Genomic DNA, 25,755 nt, shown 5'->3' on the forward strand with positions numbered 1-25,755 from the left:
GCAGTGGGCTTAGATGGTTCCTGTAGATCGCCTGAAATGGTGACACCTATCTGAGCCAACATGTATGGATTGTGCTGAGTATGGATTTAATCAGATAGGGGAAGAATCCTCTTTCTAGCCCCAAGAACCAGGTGTTTAGAGCAGGGGAAGGAGTTCAGACATTTAATGGAGGTCAGAGGAGGGCTATAAGATAAGTAGTATTGTGGCTGACATAAAATAAAGCATCAGCTTACTTACTCTGTGAACTAGAAACATAAGTTAAATTAAGAAAACAGTTGTGCCCATCTGATCTGGTGCTGTATGGGCCTGTAAGAAGTTTGTAAATGATCCAAATTCCTAATGTCAGTTCAGACCTTGATAGGACATCCCACCTCTTGGGGACTATCCCAGTTTATAGAATTTGCTGGTACAATCAAGAATCCATTGTTCTCTCAGTGATTATGAATCATCCAGGTGTTGAGACTGTAAAGTAGTCTCAAACAATGATACTCCCACTACCATGCTTTACAACTGAGTTAAAATTGTTTTGTTGGAATGCAGTGTTTTGTTTTCTCCAAACATAATATTTATCATTAAAGTCAGAATGTTTCTACTGGAGCTTGAAAAGGTCTATCTTGTGTTGTCAGAAAAGCAGATCTGGCAGCATTTCCAGGAGTTGAGAGAGAGAGCAAATCCAGGGTCACTAAGTCAACATGGTCAGCATAACGGCCACTATTACAAAAAAAGAGGTATGGGAGATCATCTGAAGGATGCCTCCTTTATGAACAACAGTTTGGTGGCTGCCACATCAATGTTGTTCTGGGGAGAACAGTATTCTCACTATTGGCCAATTACATTAAAAACCTTCCCTCTGTATTCCACAGCTTGGAATACAAATTCACAACATCATTATATATAATTTTTCAGTATTTTGTCCTTCATTTATGCCACTACCTTCTCATAGCTTCACCATTCTAACAGCAAAATATGAGAAACCAGAACCAAAGAAAGCATAATTCCTTGCACTGATCAGAGTTTATTTTATCATAAGGAAACAAATTTCCTCTTTAATGACTCTCCATCTCACTTATACTGTGATGGAGTCCGTTTTTAAAAGATTATAATGACTTACATATATAGAAAAATCCTAAATTCTTTTTTAGAGTTGAGTATTTTGCAGTAGTCCCCAAACCTTTGTCATGCATCTTTAAGAAACTTGAATATTTCAATTTTCGTTCCCAAAGTTCTCTGAGCAATACAAATAGTTGTCTTCTTACCTTATTCCACAAATAATAATATTATCCTCCTCTGACCTCCCCCCCCAAATAAAAAGATACGATTAGAAGGGAGATAGCAGTTGGTCTGAAGTTGTATAGTGAGTTTCATGGATGGCCAGGAACTTTAATCTACTTTTCCTCATTTAGCACAGTAACATTTCATTTTGTTCACACTGACTCTTAGGTAAATTTGAGGAGATAAATAAATATTTCATCAGCTCAAGGCTATGCAGATTGTAAAAATCATGCAGCAATATAAAACAAGACAAATTGGAGGCACTCTGATTCTGATGCTATCCTCAGCACAGAATAAATTGATTGCCCTCAAGTTATGTCACTATTTTTACATCAAATGTGTGTATGTACATATACACATTGGCTTGCTTTTCAAGTTAGGTTTTATATGTTAAGAACACTATTAGTGCATGAAAACCATGAACTTTTCACAGCAGCTATCAGGAGGCATGAATTCTCATTACTGAACTATTTTTACATGAAAAAAGAAATCTTACTGAATTGATCCAATCATGTATGGCTGCGCCAGCTGTACAACAATAGCACCACTGCCTAGCTGATGGCATGTATACCCAGAATCCCAGTCATAATTCTTTGTGTCTCCATTCAACAAAGCATTGCGGCTACGGCTCACGCCCTCAATCACGCTGGCACAATCTGCAACTGTTGCAACATTCTCAGTGGGAACTGAAAATTAAAATACAAAAGAAATCAAAGGCAGGCACAGGCAACTCAGTTTCATCAGTTTCTCTATCTGGGGAAGAATAAAAATAAGCAAAAACGTTGCTAGCACAGGAATACATGGATTACATTTCAGAGGAAAGATTAAAAATGAATGAGCAATGAATGAATTGTATCAGTGAAGGCCAGAAATCCTTTAACTTCAAAACAGTTATAGAACAAAAATTCAGCAAACAAGTATTTAGACATATTGTAACAATCACTTTGGTTAACCAACTTGATGTATGCACTACAAAGCCCATAATCAAGAATTGTTTTGAAGAAGTGGATGAAGTTAAATAACAGCCATTAAGAGAAGGAAAGAGACCAATAAACATCATAGCAGATGGGTAATAGACATAGCCACAACATAAGTGCGGTTGTTAAGAAGTCTTCCTTTTTCTTTTATTTTCCAAGCACCTGAAGTGTCAATAAATTTCTACTGAATTAGAACATTCATTGTACAAATAAAGAGGTGATATATCTTATGTAAATCCTATCTGTACAGCTTTAAAAAACTAAATTCAAGATTTAGAAGATACAGCATAATTAATACTCTGTTAATGCATCTTATTTTTCTGACATTTTCAGTTGCTAGCATGTACCTGAGGATACTAAGAGGATTACACTAATAAATGAATTTAATTAACTTGTTCAAAGTTGTTGATGTATGTTTTGATTTTAAGGTGTTTCTAAAACTTGGTTTCATTGTTTAACTATTTTGTTATCTATATCAACACAAATAAAATTTATTTATTAAAAATGATCTTTTGGTCTACTTATGAGGAACACTGTCCAAGGTATTTCATAATACATGCTAAGGAAAAGCATGCTACACTATATTACACAGAAGGATATTAGAGATCAATCAAATAATTTCAGCACACAGAAAGTTCCATGCTGTTTCTGTTCCCAAGAGAAGGTTGCCACTCCCCATTTTGAATGTTCATTATCGTCTTTCATATCTGCCTGATAAATGTATTAAAAACACCATCTGGAAGGGATGTCACTCTGTGCAGTGTTTCAGTTTTTTTGGTTCTCTTGGCTTTTCCCTATGGTATTTCTGTCTCAATTTGTGTCACTTTGTTTATAAAAATGTACTACCAGAACCAACACTGCTTTGCTTCTGATTTTTTTCGTCCTTCAACAAAATATTACATGTAACACATGTTATAAGATGAAAAACAGAATAGGAATTACATTTCTCACTCTTTTAGAACATAATATTTCTTCACAAATTAAATGAATCATTAGAACATAAAACCATCCATATTAATCCAAATGCATCACAGAAGCACACAAAATTTCAAAATGGTAATGACAGATAAAGCAGCAGAAGGGAAGGGAGATGAACTTCATGTTATTCTTTCCGACTCTTATCAAGCAACAGGTGGCCAAGAGACTGCATATATTTTGACACAGTACATTTAAAAAACAATGTTATTTCCAAGACATGACCTTAAAACTATATATATTTACTAGGCTTGAAGATAAGATGACATGTACTTTTACTGTCTTCAGTGATACCTAATGACAAATGAGGATAGGAAAAAAATTCAGTTAGATATATATCTTTAGTTGCTTTCTAATATGGCAGTCATTATTTTTAAGTCAGAATATTATTTACTCAAATATTTTTTGCATTAATTGGATGCCATTCTGACTAAAATCTCTAATAAAGTGATTATTAATTTCTATAAATTAGGAAAATATTACTGTAGAACAGACATTTTAGACAATGGCTGAATTGTAAGTTCCACGAGCTACCAAACACTGTATCATGTTCTGTCCACATTTTCCTCATTCTCTGCTTTACACTTGAACAGGAAATCATATGATTTCCCCATAACATCTGACAATTTTATGACGATAAAGGCTAAGCTGCTATCTTCAATATCTATTTTAGGCTTATTCCTGCATATGACAAAACATTTGGCAATCTTTTGTTATATAATTAAAGACTAAATATAATTACATTGTTAAAATTTGGCACATTCTTGTATATGTAATTGGCAGAAATCATTAATTCAATAAATATTGATAACTGCTAAGTCAGAGGCAATCCAATACTACTGGTTGTAATAAAACAATAAATGGAAAAAAGTAGGGATGATCACTCTTGAGGACTGACAGAGGAAGACCACTAGTCACCCTGAGATAATGAAATCATTACAATGGAGCAGACATTATTATTACATTGATACAGCATTCTAATATGAGCTAACATGGGATTGACTATCTAATACAAGAAAATGGAAAAGAAAGCTGATATGGCACAGCAATTAAGACTGCTGTTGAAGTTTCCCTCCTCAGAGCTCTTTAGCTGTTAAATAGAAGAAATGGAGGACTCTAGAATCATAGGAAAAATTTGATTGGATAAGTGCAGTAAGTTAACTGGATTTTGTTAAGATAGTTTTATTTCCAATACATACTTCAAGAAGCATCAATGAAGATTCTACACCCAGACATTACCAGATCAATAAGACTGGAATCAAATAGACTAAAGAAGTACAATCCGGTTACCACTTCCAGGTACAGGAACAGATCGTGGAACTCTTAGGGTCAAATACATGGACTGAAGTTTAAAGAGTAAGTGTAGTAGCAAAGTATGGTCTGGAAAACATGTCATCAGAATGTTATGTTAATGTAGAGAACAGATTCAGTATAATTAACTGATGCGGAAGGGAACCGTGGAAATATATAAGGAACATCATGAAAACTAATCTAGGAAAAAAAAAACTAATAAAAATTCAGAGATGAAAAGATCCAAATGGCTTTTAGAACAAGCTATCATGATAGCAACAACAACAAAAACAAAAAGATGAATGCCCTGAGCAACAAAAAGGACATGTTATGACTGAATCAAGACTTCCAGTTTCAAGCAAGAAGGATATGGAAAGACATCTCAAGCAAGGATGTCAACAAATAGAGGAAAATAGCAAGAAAAGAAAATGAAGTATATTTTTTAAAAAGATCAGAGGAATCACAGGGAAATTTACAGCTAAGGCAGGAATTATTCAAGAATAATTACAGAAGACAATTAACAATGGCAAATGAGGTTAAAGAAAGATGGAAAGATTACACTAAATCCCTTTACATAAGGAAGACCCAGGTAACTACAGACTAGCCCATTTAACACTGACACCAGGCAAAATACATTAAAAATTATTAAACATTGTGAGTATTTAGAAAAAATGCATTGCTTAGCAGGAGCCAATCTGAACTCCTTTTTTTGATAGACTGATCGTATAGTTGAAATGTAGTAGACAGGACAAGAAACAGTATCTTTAAATTACAAGGAAATTGATTTTGATTGAGCATCAGGAAAAATCTTAAGTGTAAGAGCTGTTCAGCAGTAGAATAGACTAGGTGGTGAATGGTTCTCCACCGGAGGCATTAAATAGAGGAGAATCACCATATTTCATGCATGCTGTACTAAAGGATTCTTGCACTGGGCTGGGCTATATGATCTCTACACTATCTTCCAACACTTATATTCTATTGTTTTAAATAGAATGGATGGTATTAAAGAAGTTACTGGAATATCCTTAGATGTTACAATTTTTATTAAAGACAGATCACAATACCAAGCATTTGCCTATTTAGTCAAAGAAGTGAATGCAAGTCAGTAGCATCAGGCTAAATTTGCTATCTACTGTATAAAAGTGTGAAAATTACCAAAATACTTGGTGAAAAACATTATTATTTCATCTTGCCTTTCCTACTGGACAATGTACATGGTGGCCTCACCAACACTATGAACTAAAATGGAGTGAGAAAGAGTGACTAGTTCAAACTCAGTCATGAAGTCATGGTAGTATGGGAACTTGAACCTGGGTTCACTTGTCCAACATCTTGACCAATATAGTACGCTTTCAAAAATTACAAATATTTTAAAATTCTTGAAAGCAACAAACTTTCAAGCAACTTGTTGTTGTTGTTTAGTCGTTAAGTCGTGTCCGACTCTTCGTGACCCCATGAACCATATTGCGCCAGGCCTTCCTGTCCTTCACTGCCTCCCTGAGTTTGCTCAGTTTCATGCTCATTGCTTCAGTGATGCTATCTAACCATCTCATCCTCTGCCGTCCTCTTCTCCTTTTGCCTTCAATCTTTCCCAGCATCAAGGTCTTTTCCAAAGAGTCCTCTCTTCGCATTAGGTGACCAAAGTATCTGAGCTTGAGCTTCATTATCAGTCCTTCCAATGAGCAGTCAGGGTTGATTTCCTTTAAGATTGACTGGTTTGACCTCCTAGCACTCCAGGGGACTCTTAAGAGTCTTCTCCAGCACCACAGTTCAAAGGCATCAATTCTTCGGCGCTCAGCCTTCTTTATGGTCCAGCTCTCCCAGCCATACATTACTACTGGAAAAACCATAGCTTTGACTATGCGGATCTTTGTCGGCAAGGTGACGTCTCTGCTTTTTAATATGCTATCTAGGCTTGCCATAGCTTTCCTCCCAAGGAGCGTCTTTTAATTTCATGGCTGCAGTCTCCGTCTGCGGTGATCTTGGAGCCCAAATAAATGAAGTCTGTTACTGCTTCCATTTCTACCCCTTCTATTTGCCAGGAATTGATGGGTCCAGATGCCATGATCTTAGTTTTTTTAATGTTGAGTTTCAAGCCAGCTTTCGCACTCTCCTCTTTCACCCTCATCAAGAGGCTCTTTAGTTCTTCTTCACTTTCTGCCATGAGGGTGGTATCGTCTGCATATCTGAAGTTGTTGATGATTCTCCCTGCAATCTTAATTCCGGCTTGTGATTCTTCCAGTCTGGCACTTCTCATGATGTACTCTGCATATAGGTTAAATAAGCAGGGTGACAGTATACAGCCTTGTCGTACACCTTTCCCTATTTTGAACCAATCGGTTGTTCCATGACCGGTTCTAACTGTTGCTTCTTGGCCCGCATACAGATTTCTCAGGAGACAGGTAAGGTGGTCTGGTACTCCCATCTCTTTAAGAACTTGCCACAGTTTGTTGTGATCCACACAATCAAAGGCTTTTGCAGAGTCAATGAAGCAGACGTAGATATTTTTCTGGAACTCTCGTGCTTTCTCCATGATCCAGCGAATGTTGGCGATTTGATCTCTAGTTCCTCTGCCTCTTCGAAACCCAGCTTGTACATCCGGTAGCTCTCGGTTCATGTATTGCTGAAGCCTAGCTTGTAGGATTTTGAGCATAACCTTGCTAGCATGTGAAATGAGTGCAATTGTGCGATAGTTTGAGCATTCTTTGGCGTTGCCCTTCTTTGGAATTGGAACATAAACTGACCTTTTCCAATCCCGTGGCCACTGTTGCGTTTTCCAAACTTGCTGGCATATTGAGTGCAGCACTTTAACACCATCATCTTTTAGTATTTTAAATAACTCAGCTGGAATACTGTCATCTCCACTAGCTTTGTTGTTAGCAATGCTTCCTAAGGCCCACTTGACTTCACTCTCTAGGATGTCTGGCTCAAGGTCAGTGATCACACCAGGGTGGACATCAGGGACATTAAGATCTTTCTTGTATAGTTCTTCTGTGTATTCTTGCCACCTCTTCTTAATCTCTTCTGCTTCTGTTAGGTCCCTGCCTTTTTTGTCCTTTATCATGCCCATCTTTGCACTAAACGTTCCTTTCATATCTCCAATTTTCTTGAAGAGATCTCTAGTCTTCCCCATTCTATTGTTTTCCTCGATTTCTTTGCATTGTTCATTTAAGAAGGCCTTCTTATCTCTCCTTGCTATTCTCTGGAAATCTGCATTCAGTTGCTTATATCTTTCCCTTTCACCCTTGCTTTTCACATTCCTTCTTTCCACAGCTATTTGTAAAGCCTCATCAGACAGCCATTTTGCTTTCTTGCATTTCTTTTTCTTTGGGATGGTTTTAGTTGCTGCCTCCTGTACAATATTACGGACCTCCGTCCATAGTTCTTCAGGCACTCTGTCTACCAAATCTAATCCTCTAAATCTATTCATCACCTTCACTGTGTACTCACAAGGAATATGATCTAAGTCATACCTGAGTGGTCTAGTGGTTTTCCCTACATTCTTCAATTTAAGCCTAAATTTTGCAGTAAGAAGCTCATGATCTGAGCCACAGTCAGCTCCTGGTCTTGTTTTTGCTGTCTGTATAGAGCTTCTCCATCTTTGGCTGCAAAGTATATAATCAATCTGGTTTCGGTACTGACCATCTGGTGATGTCCACGTGTAGAGTCGTCTCTTGTGTTGTTGGAAAAGAGTGTTTGCTATGACTAGCTTGTTCTCTTGACAGAACTCTATTAGCCTTTGCCCTGCTTCATTTTGTACTCCAAGGCCAAACTTGCCTGTTATTCCGATTACTCCTTGACTTCCTACTTTAGCATTCCAATCCCCTATGATGAAAAGGACATCTTCTTTTGGTGCTAGTTCTAGAAGGTGTTGTAGGTCTTCATAGAAGCGGTCAACTTCAGCTTCTTCAGCATCAGTGGTTGGGGCATAGACTTGGATTACTGTGATGTTGAATGGTTTGCCTTGGATACGCACTGAGATCATTCTGTCGTTTTTGAGGTTGTACCCCATTACTGCCTTTCCCACTCTCTTATTGACTATGAGTGCAACTCCATTTCTTCTAAGAGTTTCTTGCCCACAGTAGTAGATATAATGGTCACCCGAATTAAATTCACCCATTCCCGTCCATTTCAGTTCGCTGATTCCCAAGATGTCGATGTTCAATCTTGTCATCTCATGTTTGACCACATCCAGCTTGCCTTGGTTCATAGTTCTTACATTCCAGGTACCTATACAGTATTGTTCTTTACAGCATCGGACCTTCTTTTCGCTTCCAGATACATCCACAGCTGAACGTCCTTTCGGCTTTGGCCCAGCCGCTTCACTCTTTCTGGAGCTACTTGGAATTGCCCTCCGCTCTTCCCCAGTAGCATATTGGACACCTTCCAACCTGAGGGGCTCATCTTCCGGCGTCATATCTTTTAGCCTTTTAACATTGTCCATGGGGTTTTCTTGGCAAGGATACTGGAGTGGGTTGCCATTTCCTTCTCCAGTGGACCACATTTTGTCAGAACTCTCTGTCATGACCTGTCCGTCTTGGGTGGCCCTGCACGGTATAGCTCATGGCTTCACTGAGTTACGCAAGCCCCTTCGCCACGACAAGGCAGTGATCCATGAAGGGGTTCAAGCAACTACTGATCAAGAAAGAACAACTATAATCTGAAGTGTGTAAATAAAGCTACAAAGCTCTATGCAGCTGAAGAAATATGTGCAGCATGAAATAACACCAGACATGTGTCACATCTTCATTGCAGAGGTGAAGTCCCAGCAGCATTTAGGTAGTCTTAAAATTTTCTTAATTTCCTGTGGGTATGCTTACGGAAATGCTGACAGATGTTGCTAGACAAACCTGTGCAAATTTGAAAGAAGGCTAACCTTTAAAAGGAGAAAAGAGAGAACTGGCTGGCAACAGATTCATGTAGAGAAGACACTAAATTGGGCAAGGAAACAGCACCTTCTGAATGCCTCACTAAGTGAAAGATAGAGCAATATTTTACAACACTAAGGTGCATTACTAAGAAATTGATTTGACTTTTTCCTTTTGTTGGACATTTAAATGATTTTTATAATAACTACCATTGAGCAAAAGACAAATGAATGATCATTTATTCATTTTCTCCTTTCCCTGACATTTTAAACAATTTCTCCTAGGCACAAGAAGATGCACAAATGAAGCCTTAGTGATTCATAAGTGCTAGAAAAGTTTCCCTAGAGGATATCCAAGGACATTCCATTTTTTATATCCACTGCTTGCTCTGCGACCATTATTCACTGTTCTGTCCCTCAGAGTATTACAAAACAGTATAAAGATGGGGGTATAATTTGGAGAGACCTGAAAAGAGAGAGATTTTCATTTGTGCATGTAAGCATATAAACACATCTTTGCCTCCCAAAAAATCTAACGAAGGATAAAATGTATTTTTACCACTGTAGCTGGGTAGGATCAAACATTTTAAGTGATAAGAGTTACTCAACTGTTACAGAGTTAACAGGAGGACCCTATTTTTTTCCCCAAAGAAAACTGAACAGATGCACAGAGATTAATCAAAATAGAGTGAGGCTATCATTTGCCAATCTGTGGAAAAAGTTTCTAACCACTATCTGTAGCAATACATGTTTTATTGTGTTTTGGTTACGTAGAATTTAGTAAACAACCACACCAGGACTTGCCAGAGATTTCCAGAGTTCTGTAGCAAACATACTATGTACATACATATCCACTGTCTAATTACCTTTTGAGAGTAAACATTGTTATACAAGGTACAGAAAAAAAGTAAAAAATTATTAGCCAAAGAAACTAAAAATATGAGGTAAGAAAAAGAAGAGAAGTTATAGTTAAGTCTAGTTTACACTAAACTTATCATTCACTACAGTACAGTGCTCCTCTCCATAGCTTTCTATTCTTGCAAACCATCTTTGCTTCTACTGTGTCCATTTATGGCTTTCTATATATTGCTTCATACATTACAATTTATACTTTCAACTCCTTTCTTCTCTTTCTGAGATCTCATGAACTCCATCCTATCACAACTCTTATCTCATATACCTTCTTTCATCATATACTTTCTCTGTATTAACACATTCAATAAATTTTGCTGAGATTCATCTGTCTAAAGCTCTAGAAAGCACTCTGTAGCTTTGTCCAATACTTCTCAACTGCCCCTAAATCCAGGCCCCACCATATCTAGCATACTTTGGCCTCCTCTATTAAACAATATCATCTTGTTGGATCCAGGAGTTGTGCCTTCTCTGTGGCAGTGTCTGCCTAGTGGAACAGCATCCACCAAAGATCCTGAAAGCTCAAATCCTGTTAGCCTTACATAAGGCTGTTTCTCCAGGCATTTGGGCCAGGAGGTTAGGCAAGATGTGCTGTTGATGTGGTTTTATGACTGGGATATATTGTTTACTTCACACATCATGGGTTATTGTTTGTAACGGTTGGTTTTAATCTTTATATGCTGCCCAGAGTCACTGCTGTAAGATGGGCAGCCACATAAATGTTATTTAAATAAAAGAAACAAATAAAATAAATAATAATAATACATGTCCAGGTCTATAAACAATCCAGTTTCAATCTATATAGACCAAACTAATAACTCCACTAACAGGGCTTTAACCTTCCAGTCCAAGTGCCTGAAGGAACGTCCCAGACTTTAATGCCTTATAAAAGGCAGAAGGGTCAGGCCATCCAGATCTCTGAGGGAGTGTTGTTCCACAGGGCAGATGCTGCATCAGAGAAGGCACAACTCTTAAGTCCACCAAGACGACATTTCCTAACGGAAGGGACCAAGAGCATGCCAACCGTCTGATTCTGGTGGGGTGAGCAAAAATTACCAGAAATATGTGATCCTGCAAATATCCTGGCCCCATGACATGTAGCGGTTTATAGGTGAGAACCAGCACCTTGAATTGCACCCAGAAGCTTACTGTGGGTTAGTGCAGCTTGCAGGACAGAGGTGTCCCATGAGCATATCATGAAACGCTCAAAGCTGTCCAATTCTCTATTGCATGTGAGAGAGCTTACTTAAACCAATTCCCCATAATTTATGAGATAGAATAAGAATCTCAAACAGCTATTTTCTCTTAATTAGGAGTCTGGAGTAGCCATTCTCCAAATTAACCAAACAGTACATAATTCTGTGAAGTCCACCTATAACTCTGTGAAAAAAGTTGTTTTTATTGACTCCAATCCATACGTGCATACACATGTAACCTTATATATGTATGGGAATGGAGAATGCCTCACAAAAACGTACAAGAATTAAAAAAACAATATTTTAATTAATAAAAAGTGAAGGAGGAGGAAGTGCAGGAAGTTAAAAACTTTAGTAAAATGCAACAGTCATATGAAAAGGAAAAAGACAGCTACAAAAGGAATTGTTTACATGCTAGAGTGAGAATTATTAGGTTCATCTGCTGAAAGCTCATCCCAGTTCTTACTAGATGTGTGGCCAATGATTATACGTTCTTTTGTCACACAAAGGCATTTAACATGAGCTCATTTTCCTATCTACAAAGGCCAAGACTGAGGTAAATAGGGTTTGACAGCTAACCATCAGATTAAATTTTATTCTAGTGAATCCAGTTGGAAAAGGAAGTTTGTTTGTTTGTTTATTAAAATGTTAGATTTCTATCCCACAACCCCCCCCCTTTTTATTTAAATTTTTAACAGGTTTTTAGAAAGTTAAAGATACAAAACACAAAGAAAAAACCAACAACTATAGAGTAAAAAACATTATAGAAAGACTTTTTAGTGATCATTTCAGTCTTTTCCTTCATTGGTTTCCCCAACTGCTAACCTAAATACAGTGGGGCAAAAAAATATTTAGTCAGCTACCAATTGTGCAAGTTCTCCCACTTAAAAAGATGAGAGAGGCCTGTAATTTTCATCACAGGTATACCTCAACTATGAGAGACAAAATGGGGGGAAAAATCCAGAAAATCACATTGTCTGATTTTTAAAGAATCTATTTGCAAATCATGGTGGAAAATAAGTATTTGGTCAATATCAAAAGTCCATCTCAATACTTTGTTATGTATCCTTTGTTGGCAATGACAGAGGTCAAACGTTTTCTGTAAGTCTTCACAAGGTTTTCACACACTGTTGCTGCTATTTTGGCCCATTCCTCCATGCAGATCTCCTCTAGAGCAGTGATGTTTTGGGGCTGTTGCTGGGCAACACGGACTTTCAACTCCCTCCAAAGGTTTTCCATGGGGTTGAGATCTGGAGACTGGCTAGGCCACTCCAGGACCTTGAAATGCTTCTTACGAAGCCACTCTTTCGTTGCCCGGGCGGTGTGTTTGGGATCATTGTCATGCTGAAAGACCCAGCCACGTTTCATCTTCAATGCCCTTGCTGATGGAAGAAGGTGTTCACTCAAAATCTCACGATACATGGCCCCATTCATTCTTTCCTTTACACGGATCAGTCGTCCTGGTCCCTTTGCAGAAAAACAGCCCCAAAGCATCATGTTTCCACCCCCATGCTTCACAGTAGGTATGATGTTCTTTGGATGCAACTCAGCATTCTCTCTCCTCCAAACACGACGAGTTGAGTTTAGACCAAAACGTTCTACTTTGGTTTCATCTGACCATATGACATTCTCCCAATCCTCTTCTGGATCATCCAAATGCTCTCTAGCAAACTTCAGACGGGCCCGGACATGTACCGGCTTAAGCAGGGGCACACGTCTGGCACTGCAGGATTTGAGTCCCTGGCAGCGTAGTGTGTTACTGATGGTAGCCTTTGTTACTTTGGTCCCAGCTCTCTGCAGGTCATTCACTAGGTCCCCCCATGTGGTTCTGGGATTTTTGCTCACTGTTCTTGTGATCATTTTGACCCCACAGGGTGAGATCTTGCGTGGAGCCCCAGATCGAGGGAGATTATCAGTGGTCTTGTATGTCTTCCATTTTCTAATTATTGCTCCCACAGTTGATTTCTTCACACCAAGCTGCTTGCCTACTGCAGATTCAGTCTTCCCAGCCTGGTGCAGGCCTACAATTTTCTTTCTGGTGCCCTTCGACAGCTCTTTGGTCTTGGCCATAATGGAGTTTGGAGTGTGACTGTTTGAGGTTGTGGACAGGTGTCTTTTATACTGATAACAAGGTCAAATGGGTGCCATTACTACAGGTAACGAGTGGAGGACAGAGGAGCCTCTTAAAGAAGTAGTTACAGGTCTGTGAGAGCCAGACATCTTGCTTGTTTGTAGGTGACCAAATACTTATTTTCCACCATGATTTGCAAATAAATTCTTTAAAAATCAGACAATGTGATTTTCTGGATTTTTTTCCCCATTTTGTCTCTCATAGTTGAGGTATACCTATGATGAAAATTACAGGCCTCTCTCATCTTTTTAAGTGGGAGAACTTGCACAATTGGTAGCTGACTAAATACTTTTTTGCCCCACTGTATCTGTACTGTACTTACGCTGAACATGGAGGGTTATTACTAATATCTATTCAAGTAATTTCATCTGTTATTTTTGATTGGTCTCATGATTCTTTTTGTCACATTCCAAATTTGCTTTGCTGTGTGATTTGTAGTATATAAGGGAGTCATTCCTATGTAAATTTGGTTAGATTTCTATTATGAATATACTGAATACTGTCAATTTTGCCAGTGCTGCATACTCTCCAAATCTGGTCTCCCAGGTTTGTATCACTGGCAAAGTCTCTCTTTTCAATTTCATGCCAAATTTGTCCCTGCAGCTGTCAGCATGTATCTTAGTAAATTGTGGTATTTTTCATTTATATTTTCTGGAATTATACCTAAGATTTAAATCTTTTGGTTCATAAAGACAATTGTTTTATGCCCTTATTCTCTTACTGCTCCTGCAACATCAAGCTCAGCACTTAACAAATATGTAGCTTGCTACAAAAAAGTAAAATTTGTAAGTATATCTCTTCAAATGCTAATATAATCAATGTTTTCATTTTCTTCCATGTTTTATCTTTGTACTAAATACAGTACATGTACGCTATTCTGTATTTAAGCTAATGCATTTGGTAGGTATGAATACTGAATAAAAGTACCAAGTTACAAGCAATAAAATATCTTATATCTTTAACTGGAACACTGTCATATAATATTATTCAGTATTATCACTTTGTGCATGTCTTAACCCAATAAACTTCTCTTGGCTCATTTCAACCAATAATTTAGCAAGATTTTATATACTGTTCTGAATATACAACTGTAAAGGAAACTTCAATAGTTTAGAATCTGTTTCTAGTTTTTAAAGATCCAGGTCACGGTAAGTACAGGTAGTCCTCACTTAGCAACCACTCATTCAGCGACTGTTTGAACTTATGATGGCACTAAAAAACAAGACTTACAACTGGTCCTCAAAGTTGCGACCGTTGCAGCATGAAGTTATTTTATTGTTTGTAACTTGGTACTTTTATTCAGTATTCATACCTACCAAATGCATTAGCTTGAGTACAGAATAGCATACATGTACTGTATTTAGTACAAAGATAAAACATGGAAGAAAATGAAAACATTGATTATATTAGCATTTGAAGAGACATACTTACAAATTTTACTTTTTTGTAGCAAAAAAGTAGTTGATTTGAGCACTTGGCAACTAATGTGCATTTATGACAGTCACTGTGTCCCGCGGTCAAGTTTACCATTTGCAACCTTCACAACCGGCTTCCAACAAACAAAGTCAATAGAGAAGCTGGCAGGAAGTTGCAACTCGCAGTCATTTAATGTCATGCTTAACAACCCACAGTGATTCGGTTAACAACAGCAGCTGGAACTGACACTGTAAGTTGCTGCAGTCATGTGACATCACACTTAACAACCGCACCGCTTAGCAGCAGAGTTGCCGGTCCCAAATGTCATCAGTAAGTGAGGACTATTTGTATTAAAATACATGGAACAGTATCTCCAAACTCTGAGTTTCATCAATCAGTGAAACTGAGAAGAAAATGTACATAATGTGTCAACTTTTGCATTACTTAGACATAAGGTTTCCAACTTAAGAATAGCCATTTTTTTCTGCCAAACGTTAGAATGTACACAAAGGGCTAATTTCAAGATCAACTAGATTTACATGCTTCCCTTCAAATAATGAGTAAAATGCCAAAAATTTCTTGTCATCATATTACTTTTTAAATATAACAACATGGCAGGTGATGGCATGTCATGGAAAAATGTTTTGTAAGGCATAATGACATAAAACTGCTATTATCAATCTACAACCTAAAATATAACTTCACTTTTATTACTTGCTTGTCCTGCTCCAATTCAGTTTGCAGAAATTATTATTATGTGCATGCTAGAAGCAGATAGAAACGTACTGATAAATGATCCCCATCTGTATATTCAACTACTTAATCCAAGTGGAAAAAAAAACTAATAAAAAGATTAAATAATATAGCCTGTAAAGCCTCTTGGTGACCTAATTTGTTTGAAGGATTATCAGAATAAAAGATTCATTTTGTATCACAGGTGGTTGTCAAAAAGTGAAATTCAAACATATCCTTTTAAGATGGCTAAGTATGGCTACAAGGCTAATAAAATCAAGCCTCCTTTGAACTGAGCTTGACTCCTAGTGGCTTTATGCAGTTTTCTCAGGGATAGTATAGAAGTGGAGTGCCACTGGCTTTTTTGAATTCCCAGTCTATCCTACAGCCAGTCAGTGTCTATTTACAGTTTTTTTTAATTAAAAGGGGCTATTTCTAGAAGTGTTAGAAACTCTTTTTCAAGGTTTTAAGATACTGTAGTTTGCTAGTTCCTTGTGCTTGATAACTGGGAGCCAGTTTGGTCTAGTGGTTAAGGCACCAGGCTGGAATCCAGGAGACTGAGAGTTCTAGTCCCGCCTTAGGCATGAAAGCCGGCTGGGTGACTTTGGGCCAGTTACTCTCTCTCAGCCCAGCTCACCTCACAGGGTGGTTGTTGTGGGGAAAATAGGAGGAGGAAGGAGTATTAGGTATGTTCACCACCTTGAATTATTTATAAAAATAATAAAGGCAGAATTAAAAAATCTAAAAAACAAAACACCAGTTACTATCTCATTTTGATTTCCCACATCCCTTATACACCCACCAACATCTTCTAAAGATTTTCTAGGAAGTAGAAACTACCTGTATAATGTTTATTGTAATCGTAAACTAATTACTTTTACAATTACTATTTTCTCCTCTATCAATCAACTAACACACAACTTGTAATTTCTTTAAATTCTGTTTGAAGGCATGAATATTATCTCCATACATATATATCAGCTTATGTTCTACCATATGCTTTCTGTTCTACCATATGCTTTAGTGTGAGGTATGGTTATGTGAATGCACACATATGATGAGTTAAGTGGTTAAAGCTTCCAATGTTACTTTTTCACAAGTTGGTGATAAAGGGAGACCCTGAGCTCTTTGTCCTCATTAGTGAAAGCTTCATAAAAGTCCCATTGTATTTCTAGGTACTACGCAAAACAAAAGAAGTGTAAGAAGTTCAGTCACTCTGTCTTTTATGTATTCATGTTAGTAGCTGAAGTTCTGGTAGCAATAAACAGTTTAAAGTTTGCTTGAATTTTAGCTACTTATGGCTATGAAAGCAGCAGCTGAAAATAGCAAATAGCCTGTAATCAAAAGTTCAGAAGCTGAGGGAAGAATGATTCTCAGATAAGGAGCAACTCAGTAGTTACCCCAACACCTATGCACTGCTCTATAGCCCCATGAGAATAAAGTTCACCTTTATTCTGTACACAATGACCCTATGAAAGTAAATCTGTTTGTATATATCACAAGAGAAAGTTAAGAAACAGTGGGCATCAGAGATAAGCAAATAATAGATGTGTTCCGAGAAGTTGGGATGGTGATGCTGGTGGTACAACAGTTGATCTCTATGGATAGTCCTTCATATTCAGGCAACATTTGCCACCTATAGTGATATAATTTAGGGTAATACCAATTAAGTGATCAGTTTTTATTGTGGGAATTGCAGTTGGCATTTGCTTGCATACTCTCTCCAAGTGAGACAGTGCCAGGTAAACTGTATACTTTTTAAACAAATGATAAAATGCATTATTGGCCAGGTACCAATATAATTCCCAGTCATATCACTTACCTATCAGGCCTCTGTCAAGAATGAAGGTTTTGTTGGTGAACATGCATTCGAAAGCCACAATATGGAAAACTTTGTTTACTGTGTTGTGTGTTCCGACTATTCTGATATACCTATAAATTAAAACAAAACAAAACAACAAATCAGCAGAATGAAATATGCAATATAGTACTCATCTTTACTAATGCTGCAAGGGATCAATTTAGTTTATTTCTGTACTGAGAGACTGAAGTACCAAGAGACTGAAAAAAACTGGCTAGCAGTAAATGCATAAATAAATATCCTAGCCAAATGAGAAATATCTCCTCCTCCATATCCCCAGGTAAAGGAGTATGGTATTAGCACTTGGCAGAAAACCAACTTTTCTTAATACTGCTATGGCAGCAGCAACAACACAACAAAGATTTTAGGGCAAACTTTAATAAAAATAAGTCAGAACTTACAGTATTAAAGTAGATAAGTAAATAATTGCATAACATTAGAGAAGCATTGTTTTAATGCTACAGTGGGGCAAAAAAGTATTTAGTCAGCCACCAATTGTGCAAGTTCTCCCACTTAAAAAGATGAGAGAGGCCTGTAATTTTCATCATAGGTATACCTCAACTATGAGAGACAAAATGGGGAAAAAAATCCAGAAAATCACATTGTCTGATTTTTAAAGAATTTATTTGCAAATCATGGTGGAAAATAAGTATTTGGTCACCTACAAACAAGCAAGATGTCTGGCTCTCACAGACCTGTAACTACTTCTTTAAGAGGCTCCTCTGTCCTCCACTCGTTACCTGTAGTAATGGCACCCGTTTGACCTTGTTATCAGTATAAAAGACACCTGTCCACAACCTCAAACAGTCACACTCCAAACTCCATTATGGCTAAGACCAAAGAGCTGTCGAAGGGCACCAGAAAGAAAATTGTAGGCCTGCACCAGGCTGGGAAGACTGAATCTGCAATAGGCAAGCAGCTTGGTGTGAAGAAATCAACTGTGGGAGCAATAATTAGAAAATGGAAGACATACAAGACCACTGATAATCTCCCTCGATCTGGGGCTCCACGCAAGATCTCACCCTGTGGGGTCAAAATGATCACAAGAACAGTGAGCAAAAATCCCAGAACCACATGGGGGGACCTAGTGAATGACTTGCAGAGAGCTGGGACCAAAGTAACAAAGGCTACCATCAGTAACACACTACGCTGCCAGGGACTCAAATCCTGCAGTGCCAGACGTGTCCCCCTGCTTAAGCCGGTACATGTCCGGGCCCGTCTGAAGTTTGCTAGAGAGCATTTGGATGATCCAGAAGAGGATTGGGAGAATGTCATATGGTCAGATGAAACCAAAGTAGAACATTTTGGTCTAAACTCAACTCGTCGTGTTTGGAGGAGAGAGAATGCTGAGTTGCATCCAAAGAACACCATACCTACTGTGAAGCATGGGGGTGGAAACATCATGCTTTGGGGCTGTTTTTCTGCAAAGGGACCAGGACGACTGATCCGTGTAAAGGAAAGAATGAATGGGGCCATGTATCGTGAGATTTTGAGTGAACACCTCCTTCCATCAGCAAGGGCATTGAAGATGAAATGTGGCTGGGTCTTTCAGCATGACAATGATCCCAAACACACCGCCCGGGCAACGAAGGAGTGGCTTCGTAAGCAGCATTTCAAGATCCTGGAGTGGCCTAGCCAGTCTCCAGATCTCAACCCCATGGAAAACCTTTGGAGGGAGTTGAAAGTCCGTGTTGCCCAGCGACAGCCCCAAAACATCACTGCTCTAGAGGAGATCTGCATGGAGGAATGGGCCAAAATACCAGCAACAGTGTGTGAAAACCTTGTGAAGACTTACAGAAAACGTTTGACCTCTGTCATTGCCAACAAAGGATACATAACAAAGTATTGAGATGAACTTTTGATATTGACCAAATACTTATTTTCCACCATGATTTGCAAATAAATTCTTTAAAAATCAGACAATGTGATTTTCTGGATTTTTTCCCCCATTTTGTCTCTCATAGTTGAGGTATACCTATGATGAAAATTACAGGCATCTTTTTAAGTGGGAGAACTTGCACAATTGGTGGCTGACTAAATACTTTTTTGCCCTACTGTATAACAAATAAAAAGGAGAGAGAAATGTGAAAAAAATATGAAGACAAAGAAAAAGGAAATAATAAAAGTATATGTTACATGCAGGAAATCATTCAGTCTAATTTCTAAACGTATCATAAAGCCTTGACCACACGAAATAATAGTGTTCAATCTTATATTACACTGACAGAGAGCAAATTCATAAAAAGAAAGCAAACATTTATTGGTAATACAAGACTGCAAACCTGGTGTTAAGGTCACATTGTCATTTCAATGTTGAACAGTAATCTTTTTTATTATCCTATTGTTTAATAAATCCATCAATTCTTCATGTATTGATAACTTCCAAGTTTCATGTATATTTAAAAGTATATTCACATCTTTATATCTCCTGATCTATGTAATGCCATATTAACAAATATATACAGTGCAATCAATAGTGGGACAAGCTCATATTATAGAAGTGTCTCCTCACTGATTTACACTTACAACCCAAAAATGTTGCCATTCACTCAATTTTAACATCCTCTGGGGTATCCAGTAAACATACAAAAATATTCTGATGAATTAGTCTTAACATAGTTAAGATTCTTTAAAATTCTTAGCCAGGGATTTCTTCATATGGCAAATTTCAACTCATTATCAAGCCACTGCCGTGATGCCAATGAGATCACATAATAACATTCTAATTGTCCCCAGAGTGGTTTTTTGACCTGAGCACTTGTCTTCCAAAGAGAAACTAAACTAAAAATATGTCATATGCCAAAGCTGAAAATCAGAAAAATTAATGTTATGATTATGGTAGCCATAATATAGAGATAGAAAATTTAGGATTAGAATTGAAGGTAATATTGCCTCTAATTTATGAGCCAAAGTCACTGTCAATATTTCTGTGTCAACATTTAACAAGGAAATCAAATTATAACTTGCACAGTCAGCAGGTTATTTACCAGATTTCAAAATCAGTTATGTCACACTGACTGAAGGAGGCATTATTATACACACCTACAGTATTTGGGCAAAGAATACTTGTCTCGTGCCAATCTGTCAGATAACTATCCATCCACAAGCTTTTCTTTTTTGCACAGATTTAATGATATCTATTACTTCTCGGAGAGGCAAAGATGCAAATAAACAAGTAGCCTGATCATGCATAATCTTAGGGATGGAAATATTATATAAAAATTACATTCCTTATTGGTTACACTTCATTCAATATTACACAATCAAGAACAAAAAATGATTTACTGATTCAGAATTATATATCTTACTCTGGGCATCTTTAATAGTAGACATAATGTTACACTGTTGCAATTGGTTCAACTAAAAAGCTAGAAAGTCTTTTTGAGAGGGCAGCCATAATGCATTTATTAAACAAAACAAACAAACAAATATTTCCACACTGCAGCATTAATAACTTGCAATTTATATTAAATACACTGATTTTAAATTTCAGAATACTTGTAAGTAAAAGAGTTCTTCAGTTAATGCAACTTTGATTTTTTATTACATATAACCTAAGAATTTTTCTTGATAGAAATAAAAGACAGCAGTACAAGATTTGCAGTTTTCATATTATACTTCATTTAAATTTTGGATTCCATAATACTATTCTAGTTAACTGGAAATGTGGGAAAGGAAAAGGATACATAAACTGAAGAATGGAAGAAAGTCATGGCTGGAAAGAAGGGGGGAGAGTGCTGCCATTTCTTAAAAAAAAAAAACAGAGGCAGGTCACTTCATCCTGAAGATTTTTGTTTTTGTACTTTCAAATATTTGCCATATCTCTTGCAAGTTCATGGCATGGGACTAGGTTATTTGAGGGACCGCCCCTCCCCAATTTCATTGGCCAGTTCAACCAGATCCAATAGAGAGGGCATGTTACAGGTTCCGTCGTCTAGGGACCTACATTTGGCAAGTGGGCCTTTTCTGCTCTGGTGTCCACATTGTGGAATCTTCTCCCCCTTGGCCTCCTCACTTCTGAGCTTATGGTTATGCCAGCAGGCCTGAGGACCCCAGGGGATGGGTGAACTAGAGATGTGGCTCCGTTATTATTAACATTCCTTCGTCTACTATTCTGTTTTAGCTTTGTTTTTTATAGTTTTTACTGTTTTTTAATAATTAATAATCATAATGGTTGTAGGCATTTATTGTTTTAGCTTGTTGTACACCACCCAGAGTCACTTGTTTTGTGAGACGGATGGCTATATAAATCAGAACAATAAATGAATAAATAAATAAGTTGTTCAGTTTTTTCAAGCTGAGTAATTGCTTCATGTGAATAAAATGATAGGCTTTTCAACTCTGCTTTTCGTTCTGAAATACCAAAATTCTGATTGATAAAGGTTTTATCTGCATAAATACGAACATTCCAAAAGTTTGTATATCCTGGGAAACACCTTTTAAACAGTGAAAGGTCAGTTTCATTTTCTTTTTCTTCTAAATGTAGGGTAGGCTAGCCAAAGCTATCAGATTGTCTGCTATCAGGTCAGCAGGCTGAGAGTGGAGAGACTTTTATTTTCTCTGACATCTTGATTTCAGGCCCTTGATGAATCAAATGTAAGCCACTGCAGGTCAGTAATTTAGATTAAAAAAAACATTATCTTGTTACCAATGAGGCAACCAAGTCAAAAGATAGGGAGATTGCTGCTTACCTCAGGAATAAGGCAAAATCATAGTCCCAGAGCCTTCTCTGCTGTAGAGCCTGCCCTGTAGAACACTCTCCCCCCAGAGGTGAGGTGGGCTCCCATTTCCCTGGCATTTCGGAAAGGGGTGAAGACCTGGCTCTGCCAGCTCACGTGGGGCTCAAGGAGGGGTAACCAACCCTGGGAGTGGTTAGCACCCTGAAGATACTCCCAGAGGTTGATATTTATACCACCTATCCCTTGGATTGTATTATTTATTTTTGATTACTGTTTTTATTGTATTTTAATTGGTTTTTACTCTTATTTATTGTAAACTGCTCAGTCAGTCATTGAGTGAGATGGATGGTGACTAAATTTGAAAAATAAATAAATAAATCAGCATATCACCACACCAATCAGCATGAGAAAAAGATACAAACTCTATATGACATGCACTATTGGATTGTTGATATGTGTTCTTTATCAATGTTTAAATTTGTATTTTTCTAACAGAAGGGCTGAAGAGCAGAATATTCTAGAATTTCATGTTTGTTTTTTTTAAAATGTAATGGTGCTTTAATCATCTAGAGCAGCAGTTTTCAACCGCTGTGCTGTGGTACATTTGTGTGCCATGAAAGGTGCACAGGTGTTCCACATCAGCAAGCCAAAGTAAATGACAGGAAGTGCTGCACAGCTGTGCAGCTAGAACCCCGCCTCTGTGACATCACCAAGGGTGTGCTGCCTCCATTTCTCCTCCCGAGTCCCAGCAACCCATGATGTCATGGGACTTCCAGTTTCACGACCCAGAAGTCCCACCTATGAGATGTGTGCTATGAGTTGAAAAAGGTTGAAAACCACTGATCTAGAGAATAAGGATCAAACTGCCAAATAAATATAAAGGAGTAAAAGAGTAAATGGGTTGAGGAGGAGGACAACACTGAGAAAATAGTGGTGGGATGGAGTTGAAGAGATCATCAGATAGAGGTGAGAGGTTTAAAGAACAAAAGGCAGTGTATGAAGCAGTACATGGACCCAGCGGAAGCAAGAATGATTTGCAAGGGAAAAGGGAAATACAGTGAATTGTGTTGGTATAAACTAGTTTTAAGTATGTTTCTTTTTATTTCTCTTCATCTCCTGCCTTTAATTTCTTTGTCTGCATAATATTGCTTATCCCAAAAAGTACAGTGTGATGGGCATGTATGTATATTCTACTTTATAATGTCCCACATTACATCTAGGAACTGTAAAGAAGTATTTGTAACAGAAATATAAATGAACAAGATGCAGAGAAGTCTTTTTGAGAGAAACCTTAATTTGTTTTTTGTTGCTTTACCTTTTTAAAAACAGGATTGTATTTTATGAACCAAACAAAACAGAAAAAAGGCAATTTAACTCAACCCCTTTAATATGCCCATTATATACCCTTGTATCAAACTACAAAATGATGCATGCTTCCATTTTTCATTGTAGACACAAAGAAATTTTATTATTCACCACTTTTTCATCATAATGAAAGGTTCCATAAATCAAAGACAAACACAATAAATCAATCCTCCTCACCTAAAGAATAAACCTTTCTCTTTTTTAACTGCCCTTACTCTCATTCCATGCTATAAATACTCTCCCCCTCTTTCTCTCCCCCTCTCTCACACGCACACAGAGTGCTTTGTGTATGATATTTAAAAGTTTTACTTTATACAAGAAGCTCTAACTATTTTTAAATTTTGAACTGCAGCTCTCTGTGCCACAATTGTGATGAAGGGTCACCAATCTTTAGCAACAGTGTTTAGCCATATGTGAGATTCTACAAAAGATCTGAAATATGTGCAAAACCCTGTTATTTGTTGCTAAACTCTTACTAAAGTTATCTGACTAGGACAGGATTTTGTTAGCAAAAGATATTTGTGAACTTAACTCCTGGATACTACTGCAAAGCCAGATGGAGCTCTTATTGAAAATAATGCCTTATTCGCTCTTTGTATTATTTATTTATTCAATTTATATGGCCACCCATCTCAACAAGCGACTCTGCGTCAGAAGCAGAATGAAAATAAAGACAATTAGAAGCACTGCAAAAATTAAAATACAAAGCAATTGGGAAACATCATAACCGAAATCACTAGTACAACCAAGAAGCTGCCCACATTCAGGGCCCCAGGCCCAGAACCAGATTTTTAGGGCCTTATGAAACACCACCAGGGTCAGGGCCATCCTGATCTCTGGAGGGAGAATGTTTCACAAGATGGGAGCTACAGCAGAAAAGGCACGTCTTCTAGGCCCCACCAACTAGCATTCTTTGGCCAATGGAACCTGAAGCATGCCCATCCTGCCTGATTGGATTGGATGGGTAGAAACAACTGGGGAGAAATGGTCCCTCAAGTAACCCAGTCCCAAGCCATGAAGGGCTCTAAAGGTAACACCCAGTACCTTGAATTGCACCCGGAAGCACACTAGCAACCAATGCAGCTCATGGGGTAGTTGTCTTACATGCACCAAATAACTGATGCAATTTACTACCTGTGCTGCCACATTCTGCACCAATTGAAGCTTCCAAATGCTCTTCAAGGGCAGCCCCATGTAGAGCACATTGCAGTAATCCAGATGGGAGGTCACTTTTGCCCTCAGGACTTCACTTTCTACAAAAATTCAAGCATTAACCTTGAATCAATATGCTCTTCTTGTTCTTAATGGGAGAATGAGAGTTCAGATATTTATGAATAGCTATTTAAAAAAAGTTCAGAAAAATCCCAACAGAGTAATATTTGTTATCTCAGTGGAATAAAAAAAAATCACAAAAATTGTTGGAATATAATTTCCTATCATCCAAAGTGAAAAATGTATGTTATTAAATCAACAGCTATCTACTTACCAGGAGTTACATTTTAAGAATACTACAGGTAGACCTTACTTAATGACCGCAATAGGGACTGGAAAATTCATCGTTAAGTGGAGTCGTTAAGTGAGGCATCACATGACCACACCCAAATTTATGACATTTTTGTGGCGGTCATTAAGTGAATCACAGTGGTTATTAGGTGAATCATGTGGTCATTAAGAGAATCACGTGGCTGTTAAATGAATCACACAATTGGTAAGCGAATTGCGCAGTTCCCCATTGATTTTGGTTGTTGGAAGCCAACTGGGAAGGTCGCAAATGGCAACCATGTGACCCCAGGGTGCTGCAACCATCGTAAGTGCAAGCTGGTTGCCAAGTGCCTGGATCGCAATCACATGACTGCAGGGGGCGCTACAATGGTCATAAGTGCGAGGATCGACTGTAAGTAGCTTTTTTCAGCACTGTTGTAACTTTGAACAGTTGCTAGACAAATGGTTGTTAAGCGAGGACTACATGTATTATGATTCTGCTGCATATTCTTTGAAGATGATATAATTTAACTCCAGGGCTATTTGCCATACTACTAATGTTGAAAAACAGATTAAAAATAAATCTTTAGAAAGAGGATC

At 37.8% G+C, this 25,755-nt stretch overlaps 1 protein-coding gene across 2 annotated transcripts in view; it reads right to left on the minus strand.

The window, feature by feature from the left end:
- BTBD9 (BTB domain containing 9) overlaps nucleotides 1-25,755 on the minus strand; it is a 171,739-nt gene that overhangs the window by 58,563 nt on the left and 87,421 nt on the right. For both annotated transcript variants that reach the window (XM_088145395.1, XM_088145390.1), the window contains exons 7-8: nucleotides 17,591-17,700; nucleotides 1,769-1,958 (exon numbers count right to left, since the gene is read on the minus strand). In XM_088145395.1, the coding sequence (XP_088001521.1) occupies nucleotides 1,769-1,958; nucleotides 17,591-17,700 (300 nt within the window). The remainder of the gene's footprint in view (nucleotides 1-1,768; nucleotides 1,959-17,590; nucleotides 17,701-25,755) is intronic.

This window comes from Python bivittatus, unplaced genomic scaffold (genome assembly GCF_059951505.1).
Source record: "Python bivittatus isolate LINGU-HERP-01145 unplaced genomic scaffold, Pbiv_v1 ctg000020_np1212, whole genome shotgun sequence".
In the NCBI taxonomy this organism is placed as follows: domain Eukaryota; kingdom Metazoa; phylum Chordata; class Lepidosauria; order Squamata; family Pythonidae; genus Python; species Python bivittatus.